Raw genomic sequence first — 26,083 nt, 5'->3', positions numbered from 1 at the left:
TTGGAAATTGCGTGGTGTGCCTCACCTGTCTTTTCTACAGCTACTTGAAGTCTTTTATGTTTAGTCCACGTAGCACAGCCATCTGCAGCAAGGAAAATACCTATTCCTGTCTGCACACTTTCTGGGAGGTGATTTATAATAATGGAAAACAAAGTAGGGCTGATTATATTCCCTCATAGATCTCCATGGGTAAGCCTGTAGGTTTTTGATGTTCCCACTATGACTTGTATGGTTCTGTCACTTAAAAAGTCCCTTATCCATCAAAACATTCTCCTTTTTATTCCAGCTTTGGCTAGTTTACATAAGGGGCCAGGAAGACTTTTACCATGAAGTTCTTTGTCCTTATGCTTTTTTATACCTCTGTTTGTAATCTGATTATATGGTCAACTGTGCATTTTTCTCTTCTGAAACCACTTTGTACGTCAGTTATAATATTATTTTTCTCCAAGTATTCCACAAGTCTTACATTTATCATTTTTTCCATAATCTTCCCCACATACGTTCTGAGGGCAATGGGCCTGTAAGTGTCAGGCCTTGCATGTACCTTGTCTGGTCCCCTCACTGGTATTACCAATGCTTGTTTCCATTCTACTGGCAGCTATCTTTTTCCCAAAATATCATTATATAACTGCAACAGAATCTTTAGACTTTATTCTGACAAGTGTTGACGCATTCTATTACTTATATTTAAGGTTAAGATTTTGTCACGGTTATTTTTAGTAAAAGTCACAAGTCGCAGACAATAAATAAAAATTCACGGACGCTTGTGACCTGTCTGACTTTTACAAAAAATAATGGGGGAGGAGGAACTGATGGGACAACTGAAGCCTAAGCCCAAGCCACAGCAGCTGGTAGCTCCAGGGGCCCCAACGCTCACAGTGACTGAGAGCTCTGAGGTCTCCCTGCTGCCCACGGCGACTGAGAGCTCTGGCTTGTGGGCAGACAGCTATGGGCCCACAGCCCTGGGCTGAAGCAGAAAATGTCACAAAGGTCTCTAAAAAAAAATCATAGACTCTGTTACTTCCATGACATAATCTTGTCCTTCCTTATATTATCTTTATCTGGAGCTGTATTTTTCCTTTTTCTAGTGGCTAAAATAAGCTCCTGCATACTAAAACTTTTGTTTAACACATCATCAGCATATTCTCTCCAGCCATTTAATAGTTCACAATAATCCTCAATAAACCTCCATATTTTTCACAAAACCTATTTCTTTGATTCATATCACTACTGACCTTTTGGAATTCTTTTGCTAAAATGTCTGCCGTTCCTAAGCTGGAGACCTTAGTTTCATTGCTTCATTGTTTAAGACTTTTACTTCCAATTCCAGTCATTCTTTTTATTACATTGTTATAGAATTCTCCCAGATTGTCAATTGTACAGCTACTGCATAAATATTCATCATCCTTAATCTTGAAAGGGCCCCAATTAGCTTTTTAAAATTCCAGTTCAGAACTCTTTTCCTGTTTTTTGACATTTCTTCAGCCTTAATACCCAATAAGTATAGGAAGTGATCATTTCCCATTTACTAGCTTATTTTATTTGTTGCAATTCCCAGATCCAAAACTGAAGAGGATCCATCCAATCAATTAAATCTAGTAGGTGCTACTGTGTTCAATATACCATTATGCATATCAATAAATTGTTCTAAACATTTACCATTTCAGTCAGTTTTCTTACTTCACCATAGCACATTATGACTATTAAAGTGTCTGCAAATTATCAAAGGGTTTTTGACATTACATAATTTTTCTAGTTCTAAATTAACTAATTTTTACTTGGATTATAAAAATCATATATCTGTATATAAGTGATTTTGTTCTGCATGGCAATCTTAATAGCATTATATTCAGAACATAGTTTCTGCACATCCATTTTGACATAGCTAAATCCTCCCCTCCTTTGGTAGCCTCTCGATCCCTCCAGAGTATATCATACCCCCATAGACTGTACACAAGTTTACTTATTACCAGTCTTTCTTGCACACATATTATATTAGGCTTTTTTTCCCCATTTTAGAGATGGCTTTCTTAAATTCCTGTCTATGCATTATTAAACCATGCACATTCCAGCTAAGGATCATTAAGATCATATTATTTAAGTTATATTATTGCCTTCAGTCAAAATCCTGTTAATGCAGTCTATTGAGAGGTTGTCTGTCTTTACATATTTTTCTGCTGCATTTGCTGTGATTTCAAATCTTTGAGGTTTTTTCTCCATCTGCAAGGTGCAGTTAATTACTTCTATAAAGAGCACTATACACTTCTCTTTACTTACAAGCAATACATCATCTCCCATTCCTCTTATATTCTCCTCCCTGATCAGAGTTGTGTTCTGCTGCCCCTGAACATCTTTTTCTTCTTGTGTATTTTTTCTATTTTCTGCAGTGTATCTTTTGATAGCCTCTGCATGAGATACTTTGTGAACAGGTTTCATTTTTCTCTAGCTTATTCTCCTACTGCACATCCTTTATTGCTGCACTGTGCTTTCCCCCGCAAGTGCTGCATTTAGGTTCTGTTCCTTCTACACACTTGTCATGGGAGTTATTTCCTCCACATTTACTGCACCACATTGTGCCCTTACAAATGGCTGTCATACAGCCAAACCTTTGACAATTAAAGCTTCTCCCCAGCAGTGTGGGGAGTAGGAATATATGGTTTAACCCCAAAAGATTGACAATCATTTGGATCCTACTGGGAAGTGTCCTACCTTTAAATGTTATATGTACAGTGGTAGATGGCTTTCCCTCCCCCACCCTTACTAAGTAGCCATTTAACAAACAATACTTTCTCTTCACCTGTACTCTTTTAGATATCATCCTCAGATAATCCTTGTAGCATTTCGTACATAACCCTTCTTACTTTAATCAGGAATTTAGGCTGTTGAGAAGTAACATTCATTTTCCCTAAGATTACAGTTTTTAGAAGTTTTTCAGCTTGTTCTTTATGCGTACGCTCTACCAATAGATCACCGCACAGCAATTCTTTTAGCTCTTTGAATGACACCAACACTTCGCTTTATCCATTCTGCCATTTTCAGGGGAGTAACATCCTCTGTTTTCACATCTTCTATCTCTGTTCTGACAACTATAAAATGCTGACTTCTATCCTGTTTTTTTCTTTAATTTCTATGAATTCCTTATTTTTCAAACCTGATATATCTATTTTTCTTTTAATTTTTCCTGATCCGAGACCATCCCTCATCCCTTGTTTTTTCTCCTTCATAATCCAAGACTACTTTCTTTTTCCCCACTGACCTCCATTGTCAGGTTCAATGTTCAGCCTTATTTCAGCTGGGGGCCAGCTGCAGTGCTCCACCCTTCCTCCTCCTCAACTGCTTGCCAGCCAGCCTTCTCTCTCTGCCATCCTCAGCTAGTGCATCCTTTCTCCACTAGCTGCGCCAGCCAGGCCTCTTCTCCTTCGGTTCTGAGGCACAGCAGGCTCTCCACTGGATTTCATAGACAGGTTATGACAAAGTCTGTCACCTTTCCCAGGATGATTAAAAACTGCAGAATAGCTTTTTTAATTGGGCCCCATTTTCCTTGCATTCTGTACAAGGGTTGCAAAGAAAACTTTATTACTCCAAGATTTCTGAGTTTTCCATATAAATATCTCCTTTCACTGGTACAGTCTTTAAGGGTCCATGAGAGATGATCTATTGTTTCTCAAACCTTAAATCCATTCTTAAATTCGTTTGTTAGAAATAGATTGCTATTTAGTCCACAATGACCTGTTAAAATTCTGAATAAGGCCACTTCACTCTTCCTCTCAGGTCCTTGGATTATATAAACATTTTCAACTATTGGGCATACTTCACAGATTCTCTCCTTTCCTCCGCCTTCATTTCATGTGGCCATAAGTTCCTGCCATTCCGTCCTTATCTCATTTTTGATTAAGTGTGTAAATTCAATTTGCTTAATGGGATGTGTAGGCCAACTTATTCATGCTCAATAGCATTTTTTGCCTCTTTGTCTGCCTATGCATTGCCAGCAATCCCTATATGTGCCAGGATCCATACTATTACCACAGTCAGATCACATTGCACTACTTTGTTTGTTAGCAGCAATATTTCATTAAGTATATCATTTCCAGTTAGGATGACCAGATGTCCTGATTTTATGGGGACAGTCCCGATATTCAGGGCTTCTGCTTGCTCTTTGGAGCGATCAATATACATTTGAAAGTAATGTCCACACTTATCACAGAAATATTGATTTGCTATATCTTGTATTTTTATCGTTCTTTTCCTTTTTTTTATTTTATTATATAACTCCAGGTCTATTGCGGAGGGATGGTTTTCCAGTGATAGAGTATTTTCCTATAGCTAGCCAGCCAGGAAGCAGCAGGCAGGTGCAGTTAGAGCCTCCTCCATTTCTCTCCTGCCAGGGAACAAGGGTAAAGGAGCAATCAAAGTGAATTCCCAGCTAGGGGCTATCAGCCCAACCAGAGCATGACCAGCTGATGGCAGGAAGCAACCATATCTCCCTTGCAAGGCAGCAGCACCTAGGCGCAAAAGACAGACTTTCACCCAGATCAGGACAAGGAGCAACCAGGGGCAGAGCCTCCAGGAGGTGCCAGAGTTAGTTGAACATTAGCTGGGGAGATACCAGAGCCAGATAGGACCAAGGCAATTCCTATAATCCTAAAGTTCATTCCATGCATCAACCTTCTTGGATTTATGTGCTGCTCATTTGGATGTTTGCAGTCATTTATGCAAATGAGGCAACGCAGTATCATAAAATATGCAGAGCAGGCCATTTATCATTTGGGCAAATTTCTGAACCTTCAGACTTAGCAGGTATGTTCAGAAGAAAATTGTAGCCTCCCGCCTCTTGCCCCACCACCACTGGGCAAAAGCAGGAAAACATCAGCGCAGATCCAGGTATTCTCAAAGGCCTCTCTCTGTTCAGGATTGAGAGATAATACATTCTGTTTGACTCTAAATCTATTATATTAGAGCTTGGGGGTTTAAGCTTATGAATAAGGGATATCTGCTTGTTTCACCTTTCCAGGAAAAGAGAATTTACAAATCTGTATCGAGCTAACATTTTGACTCTAATTTATTATTTATTTATTGCAAGCTTTCATAAAAATGTCATTTGCTTAAATGTGTTTCTGTATCCAATATTTGAAGTCTACGGTTGCAGTCGCTCACAAATGTACAAATGAACCATAATATATCTCTGTTATGCTAGCTGCAGTAAAATAACATCTTTTGCACAATACTAATCCAGAGTCAGATACCAGCTCATAGTTCTCACACACATACACACCCACAGTGGGCAGTCTGCCTCCTTCTGATTGGTGGTTCAATTGCCTATGAAATAGACCTCGGGAAGAGTTTTTGGGTTCCCATCCAGTACCTCAGACACAGGCTTCAGGCCTCTCTACCAATTCTGGAACCCATGCCTTCTATATGTCCCCACTAGCTGGTAGCATGGCTTAATGAATCCTTGCTATTAGGAATTCTCCCTGGCCAGCAGCTGGCTGTGAGCTACCCCTCAACCTTCCCCCCTCCCACTTCCCCCCCCCCCGCAAAAAAAAAATCAATGAAGGAGCTTCACCAGCTTGGAGGGAAGACAGAGGAAATCAACATAGCTTCAGATTCTTGTATCTGAAGGATTCCACAGGACTGGTATCAGAACAATGTGTATCTTCCCCCCATCCACTTCTCCCTGGGCCTGCTTGCTCCTTCTGCATGGATCCTCAGGCTCATGGAAAACTCTCTGTCCTAGGAACAGAGGCAGAAAATGCTGCCACAGAGGTGAACAACATTCAGCACATGAGGGGAGAGGAGCAAAGATGTTCCCCTCCAAACATGGATGCAAAAGGCATAATATGGCCCTTATTTTTTTAAAAAATGTAAACGCATCAATTCCTGTTTGCATTCCAAGTGGATCATAGTCACCAAGATGTAACTAGTCACATTCTGGAGACTCAACTGCATTAATAATTAATATAATAGTAGTAGTTGTTTTTTCTTTTGGTGGATTTGTATTTGAAGAGGAAAGCGAGAGGGCAATGGGAGCTGTGACTAGAGATATACACATAGTCTGAGCAGGTCCTGTACTTGTTTCCCTGCTGAATCCTCATCAAGTCACCTTTCTATATACAGTTATTTCAACGTATAGCAGAAAACCAATGACAAGCACAATTGTTATGGGTTAACTGCTACTAAAAATACTCCCATACTTGTCCATCTATAATGGGCACTTTTGTATGTGCTCTTTGCTTTGGTGAAATATTGAAACTTCAGTAGCTTTATGAAAATCAATACTTTCCAACTGAAAATCTAGTTAATATTTGGATACAATGCAAAATATTCAGAACAAAAATATCTCTGTAGAATGTCTATGTGTAAATTTCAAATACAAATTCAAATTCTGTGATCTCTATCTGAACAAAATTCTCTGTTAATGTATCGAATCAACACATAGTTCCCATTTTTAAGCATTTAGCTGTAATAGCCCAAACTGTCCCCTCACTTATACACCAGTGCAACAAAAGATTATTCAATCCTGAAGCTCTAGGGCCAGATCTTCAACTGGCCACAGATCAATTTACACCAACGGAGGATTCAGTCCTCAATGTTAAGTTCTAGTCAAGATGTATAGCACTCATTTGTCTATCCTGTGGGGTTCACTGCCATTTCAAATGCTGCATGAAGATAAATGAGTTTAACATAAAACACAAGCCAACATAAAATGGAAGCAGATTGTGAAGTATCTCAAACATATGCCAAAGGATATATAATAGAAGAAATGTCCTACCTTCACAGCATGCTGTGCATCCAACACACTTCGCTCTGGTAGAGTAAGAAGAGGTTTTGATTCCAGTGTTGTTGGCTTTTTCGGAGGTCTGGGTGGTGGGTGTAGGACTTGGTTTTCAAATCTCCTCACCATGTAATATTGTTCTTCACTGATCTCTTCCACAGTTGTTCTTGTTGGGGAGGATATAGTTTCGTCAACAGATTTGCTGAGCAACTGAACAGACATATTTAGACGATACACAGGAATTTCCCAACTGTCCGCAGGATCGCCAGCACTGCTGATTAGCAAGTAAGAGTCTGTGATTTCTTCTTCAAGCTGCAGTCCAGGCATAGCAGCCAAGACATCCTCCTCAATGGAGAGATCCCTCACAGACACTTTGACATTAAAGGGCAAGCGGAACGCTTTGCAAAGCTCTGGAAGCTGGTACTGTCTCTTGTCATGAATCACTTCTACAAAGCCACCTTCCATATACATAGGAAGAAGCACTTCCTTATAGGCCTCACTTAATATTTGTTCACAGGCCAAAACATCTATCACTTTCTTCCTCCCCTGATATATGATTTCACCGGTCTGGCGCTGTTGAACTAGAAACTGGTCTCCAACAGAAACAGAAAACAATTCTGCATGGGGAGAATCAAAGGCTTTAGTTGCTACAACATGAAGCTGCTCCTTGTCACTTCTTGCTATCTCCAAGTCATAGGCAGTTAGAAACTCCCGAGGTCTTCTTTTGAACTTTCCTTTGTAGCTGGCAGGAATTAAAAAGTGTCTTTTGTGGGAATCACTTCTGATCTCAGATGCAAGGATTCTTTTCGCCTGGTACTTTTTGTGAATGACAATTTCTTTCCCAGGACATAATAAATTACAAGGTTGCTGTCTTCCTGTGGGTCCTTCTATTACCTCAGCAACCATAGGAAATTCTTTGCTTGTCCTTTCAAATACATCTTCCATGGATAATGGATGAAGGAAACAGCTAATATCATAAGAATCTGTTACATCTATGACTTCAATGTCTAGATCAGAGAGGATATGAACTATATCCCTTCGAACTGAAAGGAAAAAGGTAAAAGTCAGTTTTTGTTTTCACATTGATTTTATAATGAAATATACACACTCCAAGAGACAACTTAAAAAAACCCTCTAAGATGTTGTACAACGATTGTGTCCACAATTTTGCCAATTATCAATGCAAATATTATAATTTAATTTATAATTTATACCAACTGAACAGGAATAAATTTAGTGCATAATGAACTAACAGAACTCATTGCCACAAGATGTCACTGAGGCCAAAAACTAGCAGGATTTAAAAAGGTGTTGACATTAATATGGATAATAAAAACATCAGAGGTGAAAGTAAGCCAGTACACGGTACCGGTAAAAAAGGTGCAGGAGCGTACCGGCAAATAAGCGGAGCATTCAGTAATGGCTTACTTTCACCTCTTGACTGCATAACAAAAAGTTCAAACTCAAAGCTAATAAAAGCTTGGAAAGGGAAAACTCACTGTCACGTTTGTTTGTTGTTTCTCTCCCTCTCCTCCTCCAGCCAGGCTGCCCAACGTGGCTAGGCTCCGCGTTCCCCCGACCCTCCCAATCAGAAGGGGCTCAGGGCTCCCCTCTAGCTTGTAGCAGGGGGACCGGCTGAAGGAGAAGACTCCCTACTAGCCTGCTGCCTGCATAAGGACAGTTTAAACTTAATTGTTCACTCCGCGGTCCGAACCAGGATTCGGGGCTATTTCTGGCATCCTTGTTAATTTCACTCATGGTTGGTGGGGGGTGACCAAAGCCAGCGCAGTTCTTTTTTGCCCCCCTGGAGGAGGCGATCTTCAGTAATATAATACACAAAAAATACAATCAAAATCAGGAACCATTTCCAAGTTCAAATCTATCATAGATTTGAACTTGGAAATGGTTTCTGATTTTGACTGTATTTTTTGTGTATTATATTATTGAATATCGCCTCCTCCAGGGGGCAGAAATAGCCCTGAATCCAGCAGTTCAGACCGTGGTGCGAACAGCTAAGTTTAAACTGTTCCTATGCAGGCAGCAAGCTACCCGGGGAGGCTTCTCCCTCAGCCAGTCCCCTTGCTCCCTGCTACAAGCTTGAGGGGGGCCCCTGCAGCCCTTGCTGAGTGCGGAGGTCAGGGGACCGGAAGCCTAGCTGCATTGGCAGCCTGGCTGGAGGAGGAGGAGGAGGGAGGACAAGGAGAAAAATGTGACAGTGAGTTTTCAGTTTTTCAGGCTTATTCCAATAGTAAAGTTTTATTACAGACTGTACTGGTAGTAGTAGTAGTAGCAGCTTTATTTTCTATATCTATGTCATGGAATGGGAAGGATCCATGAAGCATGTAGGAGAGGTGAGTTGCTTGTGTTTGGGCTGTACAGGTAAGAAATGTAACTTACTTCCACCCTGGCCCGGCCCCTTCTGAGGCCCCGCCCCTTTGGGGAGCAGAGTGGGACCCATACCAATAAGAGCTGTATTTTACTTTCACCCCTGGAAAACATCTACAATTACACTAACTATTATAAAAACCAATACTGCTTTTTTAAAAGAAGAGATATAAACCTTCATGTTCCAGGGTACATGGTTAGCTTATCCCAGAATTGTCCACTCTTTGCACCTTCCTCTGAAGCATTGAGTATTGGCCACTGTCAGAGACAGGATACTGCACTAGATGATCTGATCCCGTGCAGCAATTCCTATGTTCTTATAACTGCATTTGCAAAATTGCATGTGCTAGTAATTACAGGTGCAAAACTGAGGATACTATTAAAGTTCGTTTGAAAATTTGGTCCTAGCTATTTTCATTATAAACAAGTTCTCAGGACAGTGTAATTTAACAAGGAACATTATTTAAAGGCCTCTTTCATTAAGTTTTTTATTGTACATACATACTCACACATGCTGCATAGCAGATCCTACATTTATATTTCATGTGTTATGATATACTAATTCTTCACTCATGAAACTCAGTACTTAATGTACATTTTATATAATAAGAATGTATGACAGATGGTCAACATCTGTGTATGCACACTCTGCCCTTGTCATATCATCTTCAGGAACCAAACATTTTGACTAGCGTGAAGAAATGTTGCCAAACTAAGGGTGATCAGTGAGAATTAAAACAGTCTACAAATGGTTACATTTTCTGTGAGCTGTGGAGGGAGTTACATACATCAATCTAGTTATTGTTGGTGGGGCTGGGGGGAAGGTGAGGGACTGGACACCTGCATAGCAACTGCCCACAGCCTCTGAAAATGTAATTAACCACCCTCTTAGCAGTGATCTTTTCATTGAGAACCGAGTTTGCCTTACTTCATTTAAAATCTATAGAGAGAGCTTCACTGTTTTCTAACGAACAGTGAGGATCCATTTTTTGCAGTTCACAAATAAACAGTTAACCAGGTGCAGAATGACTCATTTCTAAAATCAACATTTAGGAGACATTTAATGTAGTTTACATATTGAATGCACTGTGAAAAACATACACGTGAATGCAAATAAAAACAAGTAAGGCATACATCAGGATGTGGAGTTGAGAAGCAAGTGCATATTTCACATTATCTCACAACCATCTGGCAGTTTTTTAGGAAACTAAACTAATTTTTACTTAGGGCTTCGATCCTGCAGTTTGGACCTAAGTGGGCATAGGGATACACCTATATGGATTGCAGGATTGGGGCCCAAACCACTGATTCCAGCCACAGTTTTGAAAAATTGAGTATTTTAGCATGTGAAGATACACAGTAAGCCTATTAGCTGGATATTGGATTTGACGGAATATCTCTAATCAATCATTTAAAAAAAATTGTGTCTTGCACAAACAATTGCTGCCCATCCTTCTTTCCTTGTCCTCTGTTTTAGCCATTTACTTATATCATTCCTTGCAGAAATATCCATTGTAAAAGGGTTTTTTTGCAAAACATGATGCTGAATGGCATACTAATATGATTCCATTTTCATGGAGCTGTTTCTGATATAGGCATAAGGCAGAAAAACCTTGCAGGAAATTAGGCACCAATCCAGCAGATACTTGCACATGTGCTCAACTTTACTGCTATGATTAGTCCACTCAAGGTAGCAAAGTCAAGTGTGTGCATAAGCACTTGCAGGATCTGGGGCTAACAATGTAATTTTCTTCATGGAAAAACTGAAAAGTCTTGACTGTCCTGTATCCTGCAGTGGACAAAATCAATCCTTTTTACAAACAAAAATTATATACATATGTACATATACCCACACAGCAATTTTTAAGTCCTTAAAGAAATGATTCACTTATTTTTTCCTGTTTCATGGGTGTTCTAAAAAGTAGTCTGTGCATTTTTAAATTTTATTTTAGTTAGCTCAGGATAGAACTCAAGTTTTGTTCCTAACCCGGTCACTGCATGTACACAAAAATCTCTAGCTCAGGTTATTTGGTGCTTTAAACCAGTGGTTCTCAACCTTTCCAGACTACTGTACCTCTTTCAGGAGTCTCATTTGTCTTATGTGCCCCAAGTTTTACCTTACTTAAAAACTACTTGCTTACAAAATCAGACATATATACAAAAGAGTCACAGCACAGTATTACAGAAAAAATGCTTACTTGCTCATTTTGTCTGTATGAATTTTTAGTTTGTACTGACTTCACTAGTGCTTTTTATGTAACCTGTTATGAAGCTAGGCAAATATCTAGATGAGTTGATGTACCCCCGGAAGACCTCTGCGTACCTCCAGGGGTACGTGTGCCCCTGATTGAGAACCACTACTTTAAACTCAAGCTAGTTGGCCCAACAGGGAAATGAGTTGAGATTCACTTTCTGCTGATGCTGGAGCTAGTAGTGTAGAGGGGATGCAGAAGTTCAAGTTACATCTCATCAGCGGCTAATCCTATCACTCTGGGTGGTTGCAGTGTAGTCACTTGGCTCTCACTCAAGCTAGGCTAGCTCAGGCAGAGTAACTCAAGTGTAATAATTTGAGCTAATTGTTGCAGTGAAGACAAGCCCTATGTTGGCTTCTGTAATATAATAATAATACCACCTTGTATTCAGACAGCACCATGTGCAAGAGTATCTCCACACACTTCACAAACAATAATTAAGCCTCTTAACACTGTTGTGACATAGATACTTACCTTTATATCTATTTTACAGATAGCTAAATAGAGCCATACATTAAATAACTGCCCCATGGTAACACAGTCAATAAGAGTTTCTGGGAATAGAACCCAGAACTCTTAGTTCTCTGCTCCATCTGCTTGAAAAAAAGCTTTCTCTGTAAAGATAATTTAATAGTAGTAGTATCAGTAAAAATGATAATAGCAGATTGTAATAAAAAGATATAGAGTCAGTATTTGAATTAGAGGATGAAGGAAGAAGGAGAAAAATTCTTTCCCTTCTTTCCCCATTTTTAAACTATCAGAAGTAGTAAATATGGTTATGGAATACCCATCTTCTACCTGTCCAAAACAAGCACTGTCTAACAGATATTTTGAGCAGTTTGAATTCAGTTTAAAACAGGCTGCTAGGCACAGAGGTACAGCTCATTAACTTAGATTATTACTTACATTTCATCACTCCTTGTACTTCGTAGATCGGTGCTAGAATCAGACAGCCATCAAAATTCTCAGGAAATGGATTAGAGAAGTCCCGTGTATGTAACATATTGGTAAATTTCACAATCCGGTTTCTACTTTTGGGGATTTTCCATTCAACAATCTCTTTCAGGGTGTAAATATGGTCATCTTCACATTCATAGAACTCTCCTTCTTGTGAGAGTGGCAAAGTAAAGGAGTGAGATTGGTTATCTCTTACCACTCCGCAGTTCACAGTCAGCGTCCCATTGACCTCTTCCACGGAGTTGAACATGATCTGCTCACCTTGTTTGATGGTGAAATTTGCCATTTTTATGTCTTCATTGCAATAGAAGCAAGGATGGCCCAGTCGCGTTGGCCCAATAGAAACCTTTCTTGTGATTTCTTCAATGCTGAGATATGGAGTTTTATCAGCCACAATCTTACAAAGACCTAAGAACACGAATGTTGTATTATACAAGGTCACTTGGGAAATATTCAAGCATTCACTGTCACATCAACTTTTAGTTCATGAACCCACAGAGACAATAAAAACTCAAAATCAAAACAAAACAAAATATTTATAATTTAAAGTGTGATTGTATTGTCAGAAAAGTGGCTCTATGAAAACAGAATCATGAAGTTTCATTACTTATTCTCTGAGGATGACATTCAAACCAGTGCAGAAGGCCAGTCAGCACAAGACCTGTGCATCACTTAAGTCCCACTTAAATCTGAATGTTAAAGTTGAAATGGGACACATAGTTCCTATATTGACACTTTAGGCACGTGTAAATTAAATTCTTAACAGCTTTCATAGCAAATATGTTCAAAATATAGAGGGAAAGATAATTTTTCTAACTGACCACCCTGCAAAATCAACTCAGAAGTGAAAATCAAGCAGCATCCTCCCAGGTTTTCAATACACAAAGAAGTGTAACCCCTTGGGGGTTTAGAGAGCATGGCCCCTTTACATCTTTTTCCTAGGGGCAAGAGAAAGAGTGCGAAAAAAGGAAGGAAACTCCAGGGGGTGGCGCTGGAGCTCAGAGGGAGAGAGAGGGAGCAGCCCACAGGCCCTCCCAAAGGAAGCAGTGGAGAACCTGCCTGAAGCCTGGGAAGGACAGGGCGGCTGATCGGGGACAGCCCAGAACAGGAGCTAGGAGGAGCCCTGTGCCAGGGAGAAATCGCCTGAGAAGGAAATATCAAAGCAGATTATGTCCCACTTTATCAAAAATTCTGATTTGCCCGAAATATTTAGAGGTGTTTATTTAATAAGTTTACCAACGAAAAGTAAGTTTATAAAGCTGACTGATTGACTGTACTGGCAAGACAACAATCTCAAATCCAAGAATGGAAGGAAGTTATACCAACTAGTGGTACCAACAGTCATTTCTCAGGTTTTAAAAACAGCAACAGTGATAAAGTATAGAACCATCATTTACTGAACAGCTTCAGAAGCAGACAAAAATGATTGTAGGAGTTTTCTTGCATAATTTAAATAATACTCTTTCAACAGTCTTATCTCACAGATGCCCACATGATGAGTCCAGGAACCACTGCTCCAATAACAAGTACAAGAATGATGATACACATTTTCTTCTGTGACTTGCACTAGTAGTCTGGACCCAGTATCACAGCTGCTCAGAGCTGTATGGGGCTGTGAGTACTGGGGCTTGTGACTCTGCACTGGGAACAAGGAGGGAGGTTGTAGCTAGTTAAGTGGGGAGGTGGTCGCTTTGTGTGGCTTTGCAGAAAGCAGCAGGAGAGGGCACCGAAGGGGTTTGTTGGGGGAAAGTTCACTGGCACCAAAGATGGCCAGAAGCACCCAAGACTCGCTACTGGACTGGAACTTTGCTCAGGACTCCTGAACTCTGTGTGCAGACACATTGCTCGGTGTCTGCCCTTCCAGACTGTGCTACCACTGGGCCCGTGGGGCCTTGGCTTGGATGCAACCCTGTTCTACTGCTCCCCCTATATTTCCCCTTGTTGTATTTCTCCTCTCATTCCTCTGTAAATAAATATCTCCCTTTCTTATATCCATTGTACTTTTCCTGTGGGTGGGTGTGTTCACTCTGGGGGGTTTGGAACAGGTGCCCCTGAGGTGGAAGGGATTTGTCTTGCTGCATTCCTGCACACGCCTTCTCTTGGCCAGAGCTGCCTGCAGAGCAAATGCCATCTTGGCCACGAGGGCACTAAAGTTACAGAAGTATTTTTCAATCTAAATTATTTTCATTTCAGATTAAGGAAAACAACAAACAGGAAAGAATGAAAATAAAGTCTCAATGGGAGAAAGTGTGAGAGAGAAAACAGTCTCTCATTCTATAATGTTGCATAGCTGAGGTGAAATACAAAATGACAGGACCACTGCAACATGCAGGAGATTCTTCTACATTAAACAGTGCAGCAAACAAAACTGAAAGAAGATGATATCACTTAGTGACACAGCTATATAGCCCAAGTGTTCTTTCAGGCTTTTGCATCTCAACCTGGAATGAAGATTATGCAAGTGGAATTTAGCAGAAGCTTTGTTGATGATTCATGATGTAGAATAGAATCCTGCTTCATCTACAATAGCTATGCTGGCTTTGGAGAGTGTGCAGGAGTAAACACTTCCCCCTCCCTTCAGTAAAGTGAGCTGATGTGACTCAGACAAAAGACAACAACATTGAGTAAAAACATTTTTATAGTGTCACTTTTCTGACCATCACTACATTAAGACCCCAACCCTTCCAGCATGTACACATGTGATTAACTTTACACAGTCAATGACTTCAAAGTTAAGCACATGCAGGTTTCCAAGGTAGAGCAGGGTCTAAAATGTTCTTCACAACATTTGATCCAATGACAGTATTCCCTTTCATCTCTGTTTTTTCTTTTCTTTGCTTATCACTGAAATATTATCTCACACTGTTGCTACTGGTGCCGTCGGAGTGTAAACCACAGAGGATTATGACAAACTTGATACATTCCTCTAAGATAGGAAATCAGAGTTTTTACCAACATCTTCATGTTAACAAAAGAAACCCTCCCATGATAAAACTAGCAGCAAGTGAAAAAGAGAATTTAAATGCTCAGGCACTATAGTGAGGAGTAAACAGAGAACCTTGTAGACTTTCTGATGAAGTGTTCTCTCTTAGAAGCAGGATTTGTGCCCTTGTGGAACTGGTTAGGGAGGTGCAACCTCCAATCCCATCTGAGGCCCCATGGAAAATCGGAAGTCCGAAGAATAGATCCCAAAACATTCATGTCACCTTAGGAACTGTACTATCAGTGGCTGCACTTGCCATGCTTCTCTTAGTTTAGAAGCAATACTTTTATTCCCCAACCCCAGATAAAACACTTCTAGTTCCAGCATCTTCCACCAATTCTTACATGCAGGACAATATAATAATAATCAGTTGCTTTGCTACTCCAAAAAGGCAAATTGATTTATTGCCCCCTGCCCCCATACCTGATCATGAAAATTAAGCTTTATGGGACAAATCCAGAGCTGGTGTAAGCACGGGCAACTCTATAGTTCTCAGTGTAGTTTCACATACTTATACAAAAAACGAATGTGGTCCTAAATGTTCACACTAATTATCCTTTTTCATGCAGTTCAGTGATTTATAGAGTAAATATCGATCTATATTAAAACAACCAACTCCACCGCTGGATTATAAGAGCAAGGGAGAAGAACGTGCCTTAGCTTGATTAATAGTACAGGCCACCAGATGGATGACACCAGTATTTAGGCACTAGAGCAGCATGGTTTATCATGAGGTAATTACAACACTGAAGTATTACAAGGCAGAGGCTGCACATGTGCTTCTCTAATCCCTAGGGGCACTATTAATTCATGTTAATCATGCCCTTGGGAGCTGTCTTATTAGAAGCCCATACAGCAAGAAAAACATGTACATTTATATATTTGTGAGAGTTTCCTTAGATGAAATGGACAGTTTAGAGAACTGAACAGTCGGGTTTCGTTGAGTTGTGTGATTAAGCTTTCTTTACACAAGATTCAGCAGTGATAACATTGCCTCATACAGACATTTAAATAATAGTCATACTGTGGTTTTTTTTGACTAGCCATAGCAAAAGGCCAATTTCCCAGAAACTATAACTAAGTTTAATAGGTTATTGTAGGCCAAATTTTCAAAAGCAAACACATAGGTTGTGACTGCAAAATATGCGTGAGTCCAAATTAAGTGGTAACTGCAAGCACATGTGCACCCTCAGAATCAGGCCATCCTCTCCCAATAAGGTAGCAAGGCTATTTCCTCCCCACAAAAAACACAACCAACCAGAACAAAAGCTCTGCTCACGAGCCTTCCCCAGCCCATCTCTTCCCACTTCCAGTTGGGACCACACACGAGCTGTTTCAATCCCGTGGTTAAGATGAAATGCCCACTGTCCCAGATATGGAGAAAAAGAAGGGACAGGGAGTTACACAGGGCAGCTTGGCACAGTGAGGAGTGCATTTTCATGAGTTCCCCACCTCCTGAGTGATTCTGCACCTCCCTTCCACACAAGAGGTGCTGTTGTCCCCCCACCCCACTCCCTGTGCCCATCCTCTTGAAAGAACCAGGTGGATACTCTCCAAAGTCAGTCTTAGCATGCAGTCAGTTCACACAGCCAGGTGCAGGTAACGAACCAGTTACAGCCTTGTGTGCTCAGCCAAGGATCTAGCGTAACAAACTTAATCTTCACATTGCAATGTGTGTATAGCAGTTATTGCCTTTCACTCTAAAGGGAGCTTCACTAAGATCCTATGTACACTACAGCTTGTAACTGAGTTTATAACCAGTTAGGAGCATTGTTGGCTCTAAACATGGATTATATCCACATACAACATGATTAATACTCCACTAGCACCTATGGTAACTAACAGAAGTGTGTCCTTGCCAGAAACCTGCTTGGTAAGGAGCTGAATGGTTTAGTGTAGAGATGGAATCATTAACAGTGCCTGTATAACTGGTTTTAGAATCCTAGGTCTTCACAGCTGTCAGTGTGCTAAAACATTCCAGATTTCACTGCCTCCTGTGCCTCTGTATATACATCTCCCCATGGCACTCTGTCCACGGCTGAAGCGCTGTGGGAAAGCTGTCAGTTTTTCCCAGAATTCCATCATGGTTAAGCAGCATGGTTGGTGTGGATGCACAAACATGGCTAAGCTATGGACCTTGTGTACACTACAGAACGTGGCTATGTTTGAACATGGTTGTGAGTAATTGAGTTAGCTAACATAATGCTGACCACAACTTAGTTGTCAGTGCAGACCAAGAAAAATGGGGTTCAGCACTGGGTCAGTTAATAGTGATTAAACATTGGTTTTAACATTAAGGAAGGGCTGTGCTTGAGGGGGATTCCCCTAGGTAAGGCGAATCCACAGTTGCTCATTAGGATAGTTTTCCAGTTGCCTTGCAGTGTCTGAGCAGCAGAAAGGGGTTTCAAAGGTCTGACCCTTAATTTCAGTACCATGTGACACAGCTAAGGGTTTAATAAGAGTCACTATAATTTATGGCACCACTGACATGCATTTAAAGAAGTTACAAGTAAGCCGATCTCCGTATAGTATGTCAAAAAAGTATCGTGTTTGCAGGGATGCCGTCCTGATGAGTGAGTAACTTACAAAGACAAAGACAAACACCATCATCCAGCCAATGTTCCAGCCAAGTAGGCTGCAGGAGCAAGAGGGGCATTACCCCCCTGGAAATGTTGGGGTTGAGGGGAACATGGATATCATTCCTATGAAAAGTTGTTGAAAAAATACGAGCTATTTCAATATGTTGTATTCCAAAGGCAAAAGCTATGCTCTTCAGGAGTATCTTCATGAACTGGGATTAAAAGTCATCTGTGGCCTAGAATTCCTTGGCAATGTATAGGGAATGGGAAAGGATATTCACCACAGATAAGGAGATTCCTTCCTCCTCTATCAATCCGAGACTGAACTTAGTGCTATGTTAAATTTCCCGGGACTGATGAGCCATCTGGAATTCAGCTGATGAATATCCTCATGTCAGAAAGCAGGTTTCATATGAAACAGTAATTAATACACTTTAATCACACAAAACTAAAGATCCAGTTATCCCCTTGGGTTCATGCTCTGTCAGGGTTAGAAGGAGAAAGACCTTTATCTTTCATTCTGATGTTTTTTTTAATTTTGGTAACAGCATGCTCGAGCAGACCGCTAAAGAACCATGTGGACTTGTGCATGGTGCTCCTATACTGATTATGCCCATGAATTAAATGTACCTAGTAACCACCTGCTTGTGTTTATGAGTATGTAAAGTTCCATATGTTTCTCTCTCTACAGATAAGAGGTAAATATTAAAAAAATTATTCTGGTGTGAAGAATGAAAACAACAGCAATCGTTCTCTAGCTGGCATTGTACACGCTGATGATTTCTCTTAATGCTTTGCTTGCTCTGATATATTTGTTTTTTTTTCCAGGATTTTTTTTAAAATCTGTTATTTATGGCTATCCAGAACCTTATTAAAATCATTAAAAATTACAATCCAGATGTTTTTCATACTTAACATAGCAACAATTCTCATGAGAAAGAGACATATGACAAAGTTAAGTTTCTAAACTTCAGACATGGAGGCTGAGTGCAAAGAAGTGTTATAAGATTTTTTTTTTCATCCGTGTAATAAAAAACAGCTGGATCAACTTCACTTAGACTTTCTAAATATAATCACATTTTGTCAGAAATCAAGGCATGTAGATTTCCCCGATGGGAACTTTTGGGGGCTGGGAGAAAGTTACAAGCAATGGAATGTACAAGTTTAGAATGAATTTGCAAATTTATTGGTCAAGGCCCTCCACACATCACAGTGGCATTTCTCTTATTATAAATGAAACCAGAATTAGGCTTGGGGATTCTAATCCCAACCCTGCCATTGATATGCTGTGTTATGTTTGGCAAATTACATCTCTACGTACCACAGTTGCCCCTTACCCAAAAGGGGATAACAATGCTAACCTATTTTTGTGAGAATGCTAATCATGATTATTATTAAAGGAAACTATTACAGGTCTTGTGGGCAGTCAGAGAATCTACAAATATTTATGCAGACTAAAGAGCACAAAGAAAACATTAACAGTAGGACCAAGTTCAGGAGTCATGAAATCTGTCAGCTTTCACCAAGTTGTTCATAATGAAGAGAGTAGTTCAGAAATATTTGCTGGATGTAGCTATTCAAGCGACTAACATAACAGCATAAGACTTTTTTTGTCCACGTTGCGAGCACAGAAAGAATAGACTGATCCTCTGAAGCATGAACGAACAAATTAGAAAGAGGATAAAATGAAATAACATGGATATTAACTCACATTTTCAGTAGTTTTTGCTAATACCAGGGTCAGATTAGGCCTTTATCAGGAATCAGATTTTACGGTAAAAGACAGTACCAGCTTACTTTCATCTCTGGTCTTGTCCCTTCCGCTGACCCCATAGTCTCCACATCTGCCCTTGTTTCACAGTCATTCCCAGCAGGGCTGGTGCAAGGATGTTTCGCGCCCTAGGCGAAACTTCCACCTTGTGCCCTCCCCAAGCCCCCGCCCTGAGGCCCCTCCCCCGTGGCAACTCCCCCCCTCTGCCCTGAGGCCCACCCGCCCCAGCTCACCCCTGCTCCACCTCCTCCCCGAGCATGCCATCGCTGCTTCACTTCTCCCGCCTCCCAGGCTTGCAGCGCCAATCAGCCCCCCCTTACTTGCTGCAGGTGGCCCTCCCCGCGCTCCCCTGTCCCAGCTCCCTCTCCCTAAATGCCAGCGGCGACCGGGGTGGCCTAAGATCCAGCCGCCGCAGTCGCTGCCGAAGAAAATGGCGCCCCCCAAATCCTAGCACCCTAGATGACCGCCTAGGTCGTCTAAATGGTTGCACGAGCCCTGATTCCCAGTGTTTCCCCTGCCAGCTCCCAGTGCTAGTTACAATTCCCTCCCCACTGCCTCCACCAAGTCCCAGTTTCAATCTATTTCCTCCACTGCCCCCCTTGCCCGAGGTCCAGGTCCAATCTCTTCTGAATTTGAATCTGGCTGCTTCCTCCTCCACTGTGCCTGGGCCCACACAGTGGAGACACTAAGAGCACAGGAGAGACAGTCTCTCTGCTCCAGTTCTGGTTTCTGGCACCAGAATGGCCCATAGCAACTGGGAGTAGCAATTGCAGAGAAAGTTTTGCTGAGCTCCTTCAGCTCTGGGATGGAGTGTGTGCAGTCCAATCAGGGCTGCCCAGAGGGGGGCACAAGTGGGGCAATTTGCCCCAGGCCCCGCAGGGGCCCCCACAAGAGTTTTTCAGGGCACCTGGAGCATGGTCCTTCACTCGCTCCAGAGGCCCCAGAAAACTCTTGCGAGGCCCGGGCCCCCAGAGCTTCTTTTGCTCAGAGTCTTCGGCAGCAGGGGAGAGGAAGGACCCCCCTGCCACCGAATTACTGCTGAAGCGGGACCTGTTGCCAAAGTGCCGGGTCCTGCTTTGGCAGTAATTCGTCGGCAGGGGGGCCCCGCCGTGGGTCTTCAAGGCACTTCAGCGGCGGGTCCCGGAGCGGAAGGACCCCCCACTGCTGAATTACCACAGAAGCGGGGGCCCCCCGCCGCCAAAGACCCCAGGCCCCCTGAATCCTCTGGGCAGCCCTGAGTCCAATGGGCATGTAGGAGCTATGAAAGGCTGGAATATGGTCATCGCAGATGGAATCTTTGGGAAATGCAGCTGCCAAACTCTAACAAGTCTCTTCTAAGCATGTGTGAGCTCAGCTTTTTCAGAGACTGATAACTTGGCCAAATGTTCATGTTTTTTCCCCACAGAAGCAGCACAAGATCCATCCCTGATGCAAGGGCCACGCCTGCCAAATTTCAAGTCCCTGATCCAAAGCACAGACACCAGAACCTCTCAAGCAAACAGCAGTAAGAATTTTTTTAACAGTGGCAAAACGCTGTGTTTTCCCCTAATCTCATTCTCAGAAATGGCTCAACCATTTTTGCAACATTAAAAATAAATAAACAAATATTAGCCTGAAGAAGACACCTGGCATGGAAAATTTCTGCCCAAACAGTTGAAGTCTGGCAGAGTCAGAAGTAACTGAAAACAGACTATCACAATGAGTCTTCTCATGGACAACCTTAGGTATAAGCAGTGTACCAGCTCCACTTTTAATAATAATATTATTTCTTATGCAGGCATGAGAGAGTCATGAAAGGTAAAATTTAGAAATTAGTTCCTTTTATCTAGTGCCATCTATTACGACTGTATTTTTTGGCATCCTAGTGGGTACCTCAACAGACATCAGTCATGTATCATATGAAACAACAGAACTGATAAAGGTGATAATGGAGTTTATAAAACTTCAGTAACATATTCATGAAATACTGTACCTGGAAAATTCAGAGGCAATTCAATTCTGGCTGAGCACTGGCTGTCTTCATTACTCTCGCAGATGCTTGCAATGATCTTATTAATTTTGAACCCAGTAACTTTAATCAATTCCCCGGTTGGCAGGCAGCATTCATTTCCAAACATTTCATAAATGGAGCCTTAGGAGAGACAAAAGGAAAGAAAGATGGTGCAAAAGTTTAAAGCACAATTTAAAATACCCCTATTACTTGTCTTGGAAGATTTCCTTCTGCATAGACACTAAAAGCCATTTAAACTACTTATGTGAAACTTACATGATCTTCCGCAGCTATTTGGTTTTCATTCTCCCTCTCAGTATTATAGACCCTGCCATCAGGTTTTCTACCTACCTTGGGTATTATTTCACACATAAAGATCAAAATCAATCTAAGATCAAAGTTTACCCTACTGAGATTAAGGGTATATACAATAAGCTATATGGGATAGGATCCCAGTATTTCCGATAGGATACATAATATTAAAAACAATGGAGTTTCCTCTCCATGGGTCTGCTGCAAGACTATTGAAGTCAAGGGAAATCTTTTTTTTGACCTCACTGCAATTTGGATCAGTTGCATCTGTGCATGTACTCCATGTAGTTCCCAATAGCATTTCAACATACCATTATGAAGAGAAGAGAGCCTAAAAAAGATCATCCCTTCAATCTTTTTACTTTGAAATAGAATGGTCTCAGCCAGTCAGAGAGTAAGAATATTGCACAATCCAGACCCACAACTATACAGCAAATTTCAGTAGCTGTGCAGGACACAAATCTCTGTGCTTTGATTTTTACCACTGCCTGCAGAACTCATCAACCTGGTGGCCACCACATGGGGAATGACCATCTCAACTTCACAGCTATATCAAAAATACTACCTATTAGCAATTTCATTCTCTTCATAGTGACTCAAGGTTGCATCCAAGTCATAACCATATCCCGGGCTAATAAACACCTCTCACTCAGTACAGGGTTTGGTTGTGAACTCATAGATAGGCTGCAGTCTCAAAGTGTCATCATTTAAGAACTCAGTGACGAAACCATGCACTACCATGAGTAGTCCCTTTAAAACCTATGGGGCTCCTCTTGGTAATAAGCACTAGACATGGTAGTAGGTGATTGCAGTATTGAGCCCTAAGAGGAGGAAAAAAGTACAAGCTAAGAAAAGATACACTGGAGAAGTGGCAGCATCTCTATAATTAAGGTTATAGTTAACGTTCCCTTAAAAATGAAGCTTCCCCTACACTTCTCACTGGGAATATGAAAGCCCACTGAGGCGGGGTGAGCTGTCTCCCAAAATCATTTCCAGGAGCTGAGGAAAGTCCAGAAAAAGAGCTCTCCCTACATCATTTAGCACATATTGGGAGAGCAGAGGAAATACCTCTTCCCCCACATACATGCATCTTGGTTCAAGGCATGAAGGGCATGTCTTCACTGGAGAGTTAACTTGAGTGATGGGTTACTAGGTATGAGGACCTGGCCTGGGTGTGAGCAAAGCCCTACCTGTGTTACTGTGTCCTCACTGATGCCGCACTCACTCACTTGTGTCACTATGCCTTCTGGTGGCATATCCCGTGATCCTTTGTGCTGCTACAGGCTTAGACATTCTATGGTTCTCTCTCAGTGAAATATGGGAAAACATGTCTTTTCCTTCTGGGCATTTGGAGGGGTACAATTGGGGGAAGGCATTGGAGGACTAAGAGCACTTGCATACTTCAGCCTGCATCCTCACTGTTGAGTGCATGGGTTACCAGGCAGCGTGACATCCTCACTCAGGCTTTAGCCTTACCTATACCCCCAGCCATGCCAGCTAGCCTGGAATGAAAGCACCACCAAACTCAGCCAAGAGGATTTTATGTGTAACACCTGAGTAAGAGCTCGGATGAACTTTGCTGTGAAAACATACCCAAAGAAACCATTCCACTCCCAGTAACACCCTCATCTTATTGAGGTGCCTTCAGAGGCAGCAAGGCGATGTTGCTCCTGTATTGTACTTCTCCAGTACTTACAGTTTAGCAATCCTCAGACACTTCCCCACAGTGGGTATGTGCAGGACTGATTTTCTGCTCCCTGCAAGGGGAAGCAGGGTGAAGCAGTATTTTCTCTCTTCATGTAGAACAGGGAAGTACATTTTCACTCACTCAGCACTGAGAGAGGGTGGGGATGGCAGTACTGCCAGGACTTCCTCACAGTGAATTCCACTCTGCAATGCAGAGGGACATACTACTTAGCTTGTAAACTCTGCCGACAGGGACTTTTTGTTACATGTTTGTACAGTGCTTAGCACAATGGAGTCCTCATCTAGGGCGATGGTCCTTAGAAACTATTGCAACACAAACAACAATCTGACACAAGGTGGTGTAGTATATGGCTCCCTGAGCCATGCTCAGTTAATCTGGCCCTAAATATTTAAGAGCAGGAAAGTCACTGCCCTGATTCACTATAAAAGAACAATTTGTCTTTTTTACTGGCAAACCTGAATCTGTCACCGCTTGCTGTTCTGTTACACCCCTAGCAATACCGCATTGACTAACACAGCTACTCCTATACACCCTTCTGGGCCTCTCTGGGTTACAGTGTCTGATACTCCAATGACCACATGAGGAAGTGTCAGTTCTCCTTGCTTTAGCTGTGCTCCACAGGCATGTTAGAGAGAGAGAGAGATGAAACAGCAGTGAAAATGGTAATCCTCTTTATCTGATGAAAAAACCTCACCACCCTTCATATACAGTATACAGATCAAAAGTGGCAATGCTATTATCAGAAAAGGTAAATCCCAAATGCCTTTACCCTATTTCCTCAGCAGGAGTGCTGGGATGTTGGGGGATGGGGGGGGGGGACTGCAGGCGGAAGAAATGGGGAGGGGCCCCACCAATCCATAATCCACCTCTGATCCTCTCCCCCAAAATGTATCTATGATGAATGCACTAGTAAAAGAGAGCACATTGTTCGTTGCATCTTTTCTATTCATTGAAGCTTTAGGGCCAGATTCTCTGCTGCACCCACTTTTTCAAACTGTAAATGGGCAATAGCTCACAAGAGACCAACTACGAGCTGAGAATAGCTGACTGTAGTGGTGCTCCAGCCACAACCCTCTAATAAATCCCTTATGCCTGGGCTGGATGACAGATGACTCTAGCTAGCTGTGGTCCTAATTTACCACTCTCACTGGTAGAAAGCCTCGCTTGAGAGATCTAGCCAGTTCCCAACCTCTCAGATCCAGACCATGAAAGAGAATCTGGCTTTTAGCCTTTTCTTCTGTTTCATAATTGTTCACAAACTGAGCCTGATTGCTATGAATTTCTTCTTCTTTCTCCTTCTCTTCTTAGCAAGCTCTCATTCAGCTAAGCGTGTGAAACGCATAACCCAGTGAAAGGCCCAGCTTAGTGGTACTCTCATGACTGGGACAGGGAATATGCCTAAAACAATGAGGTTCACCTGTCAATTTTTTTCCTCCAGTTGTATGAGGCGGGTGGTCTCCACTGGTTTGTTTAATTAAGGTTTCCAGCTTGGCCTCAGTGCTTCAGCCTCCCATATCACAGTGGGGTAAAACTGGAGCCCCAGATGAACATAGCAGTTGCCTTCATAACCCGTGTGTGTGTGTGGCTTGACTGAAATAACCAAATGCTTTACAATAACATCACACAGTAGCAGGGTGGTTTATTGATGAATTTTTTAAAAATAAGCTTCCTGCTCTCTAAAAGCGTAACCCAACTCTTCATTTTATTGCTGGTCGTTATCCCCATGTATCCTTGTTCCAGGACCAAGTGTCTCTTCATTGCTTCCCCCAACTGCTATGAATGACATTCTCTAGACTACATGGCAAGGAGATTCTGTGTTGTATTCTTTAAAGTGGTATGTAGCTGTGCATTATGATGGTAGTTATGTACAGCACTTGTATTTCTAGCAGGAGAGTATCTCCTGGATATAACTGCCCTTTTGTGTTCCATTATAGGAAGCATGTTAAAGAAAGATCCATACTGTTCTCGCCCTTGAGTACATTTTATTGTTCTTTCTTATTTTCCCTTAATCTAAAATAAAAATTCAGGAAGAGATGACACTTTTGCAATGTATATGTGAAAAATACAAGATATGCCTGACTACTTGTGATCCTCTCTCCAGACACTAAGGGCATCAACTCTTCCACACACCTGATCTTCAGCACAAGACGTGCAGCTGTACAGCAGGTCACCTCTGTATGTGAGCCATCTCTTAGCAATGTTTTCGTCCCACTGTCACCGTGACAGGGCTCTTACAGCACAGTAAGCAAATGGCTGAAGTGAACAAATGTAACCCTTACAAATGGCTGTAAGCGAAAGTCTATAAGGAGATGTTAGCAAATAAGATGCTGTGGGCCAGATTCTGATCTCAGTTATATTGATGTAAATCCAGAGT

The 26,083-nt window shown here is 41.7% G+C and overlaps 2 protein-coding genes across 3 annotated transcripts in view; one reads left to right on the top strand and one right to left on the bottom strand.

Annotated features, from left to right (window-relative positions):
* Positions 1-26,083, top strand: part of LOC127049284 (uncharacterized) — a 225,808-nt gene that overhangs the window by 19,183 nt on the left and 180,542 nt on the right. The window lies entirely within an intron of this gene.
* The window catches only part of THEMIS (thymocyte selection associated), a 113,982-nt gene that overhangs the window by 75,335 nt on the left and 12,564 nt on the right, over positions 1-26,083 (bottom strand). Inside the window, exons 2-4 of the mRNA XM_050949598.1 lie at positions 21,672-21,830; positions 12,316-12,774; positions 6,770-7,815 (exon numbers count right to left, since the gene is read on the bottom strand). Of these exons, the coding sequence (XP_050805555.1) occupies positions 6,770-7,815; positions 12,316-12,774; positions 21,672-21,830 (1,664 nt within the window). The remainder of the gene's footprint in view (positions 1-6,769; positions 7,816-12,315; positions 12,775-21,671; positions 21,831-26,083) is intronic.

This window comes from Gopherus flavomarginatus, chromosome 4, assembly GCF_025201925.1.
Source record: "Gopherus flavomarginatus isolate rGopFla2 chromosome 4, rGopFla2.mat.asm, whole genome shotgun sequence".
NCBI lineage: Eukaryota > Metazoa > Chordata > Testudines > Testudinidae > Gopherus > Gopherus flavomarginatus.
The sequence above is the reverse complement of the archived record's forward strand: the minus strand, read 5'-3'. Positions and strand labels throughout refer to the sequence as shown.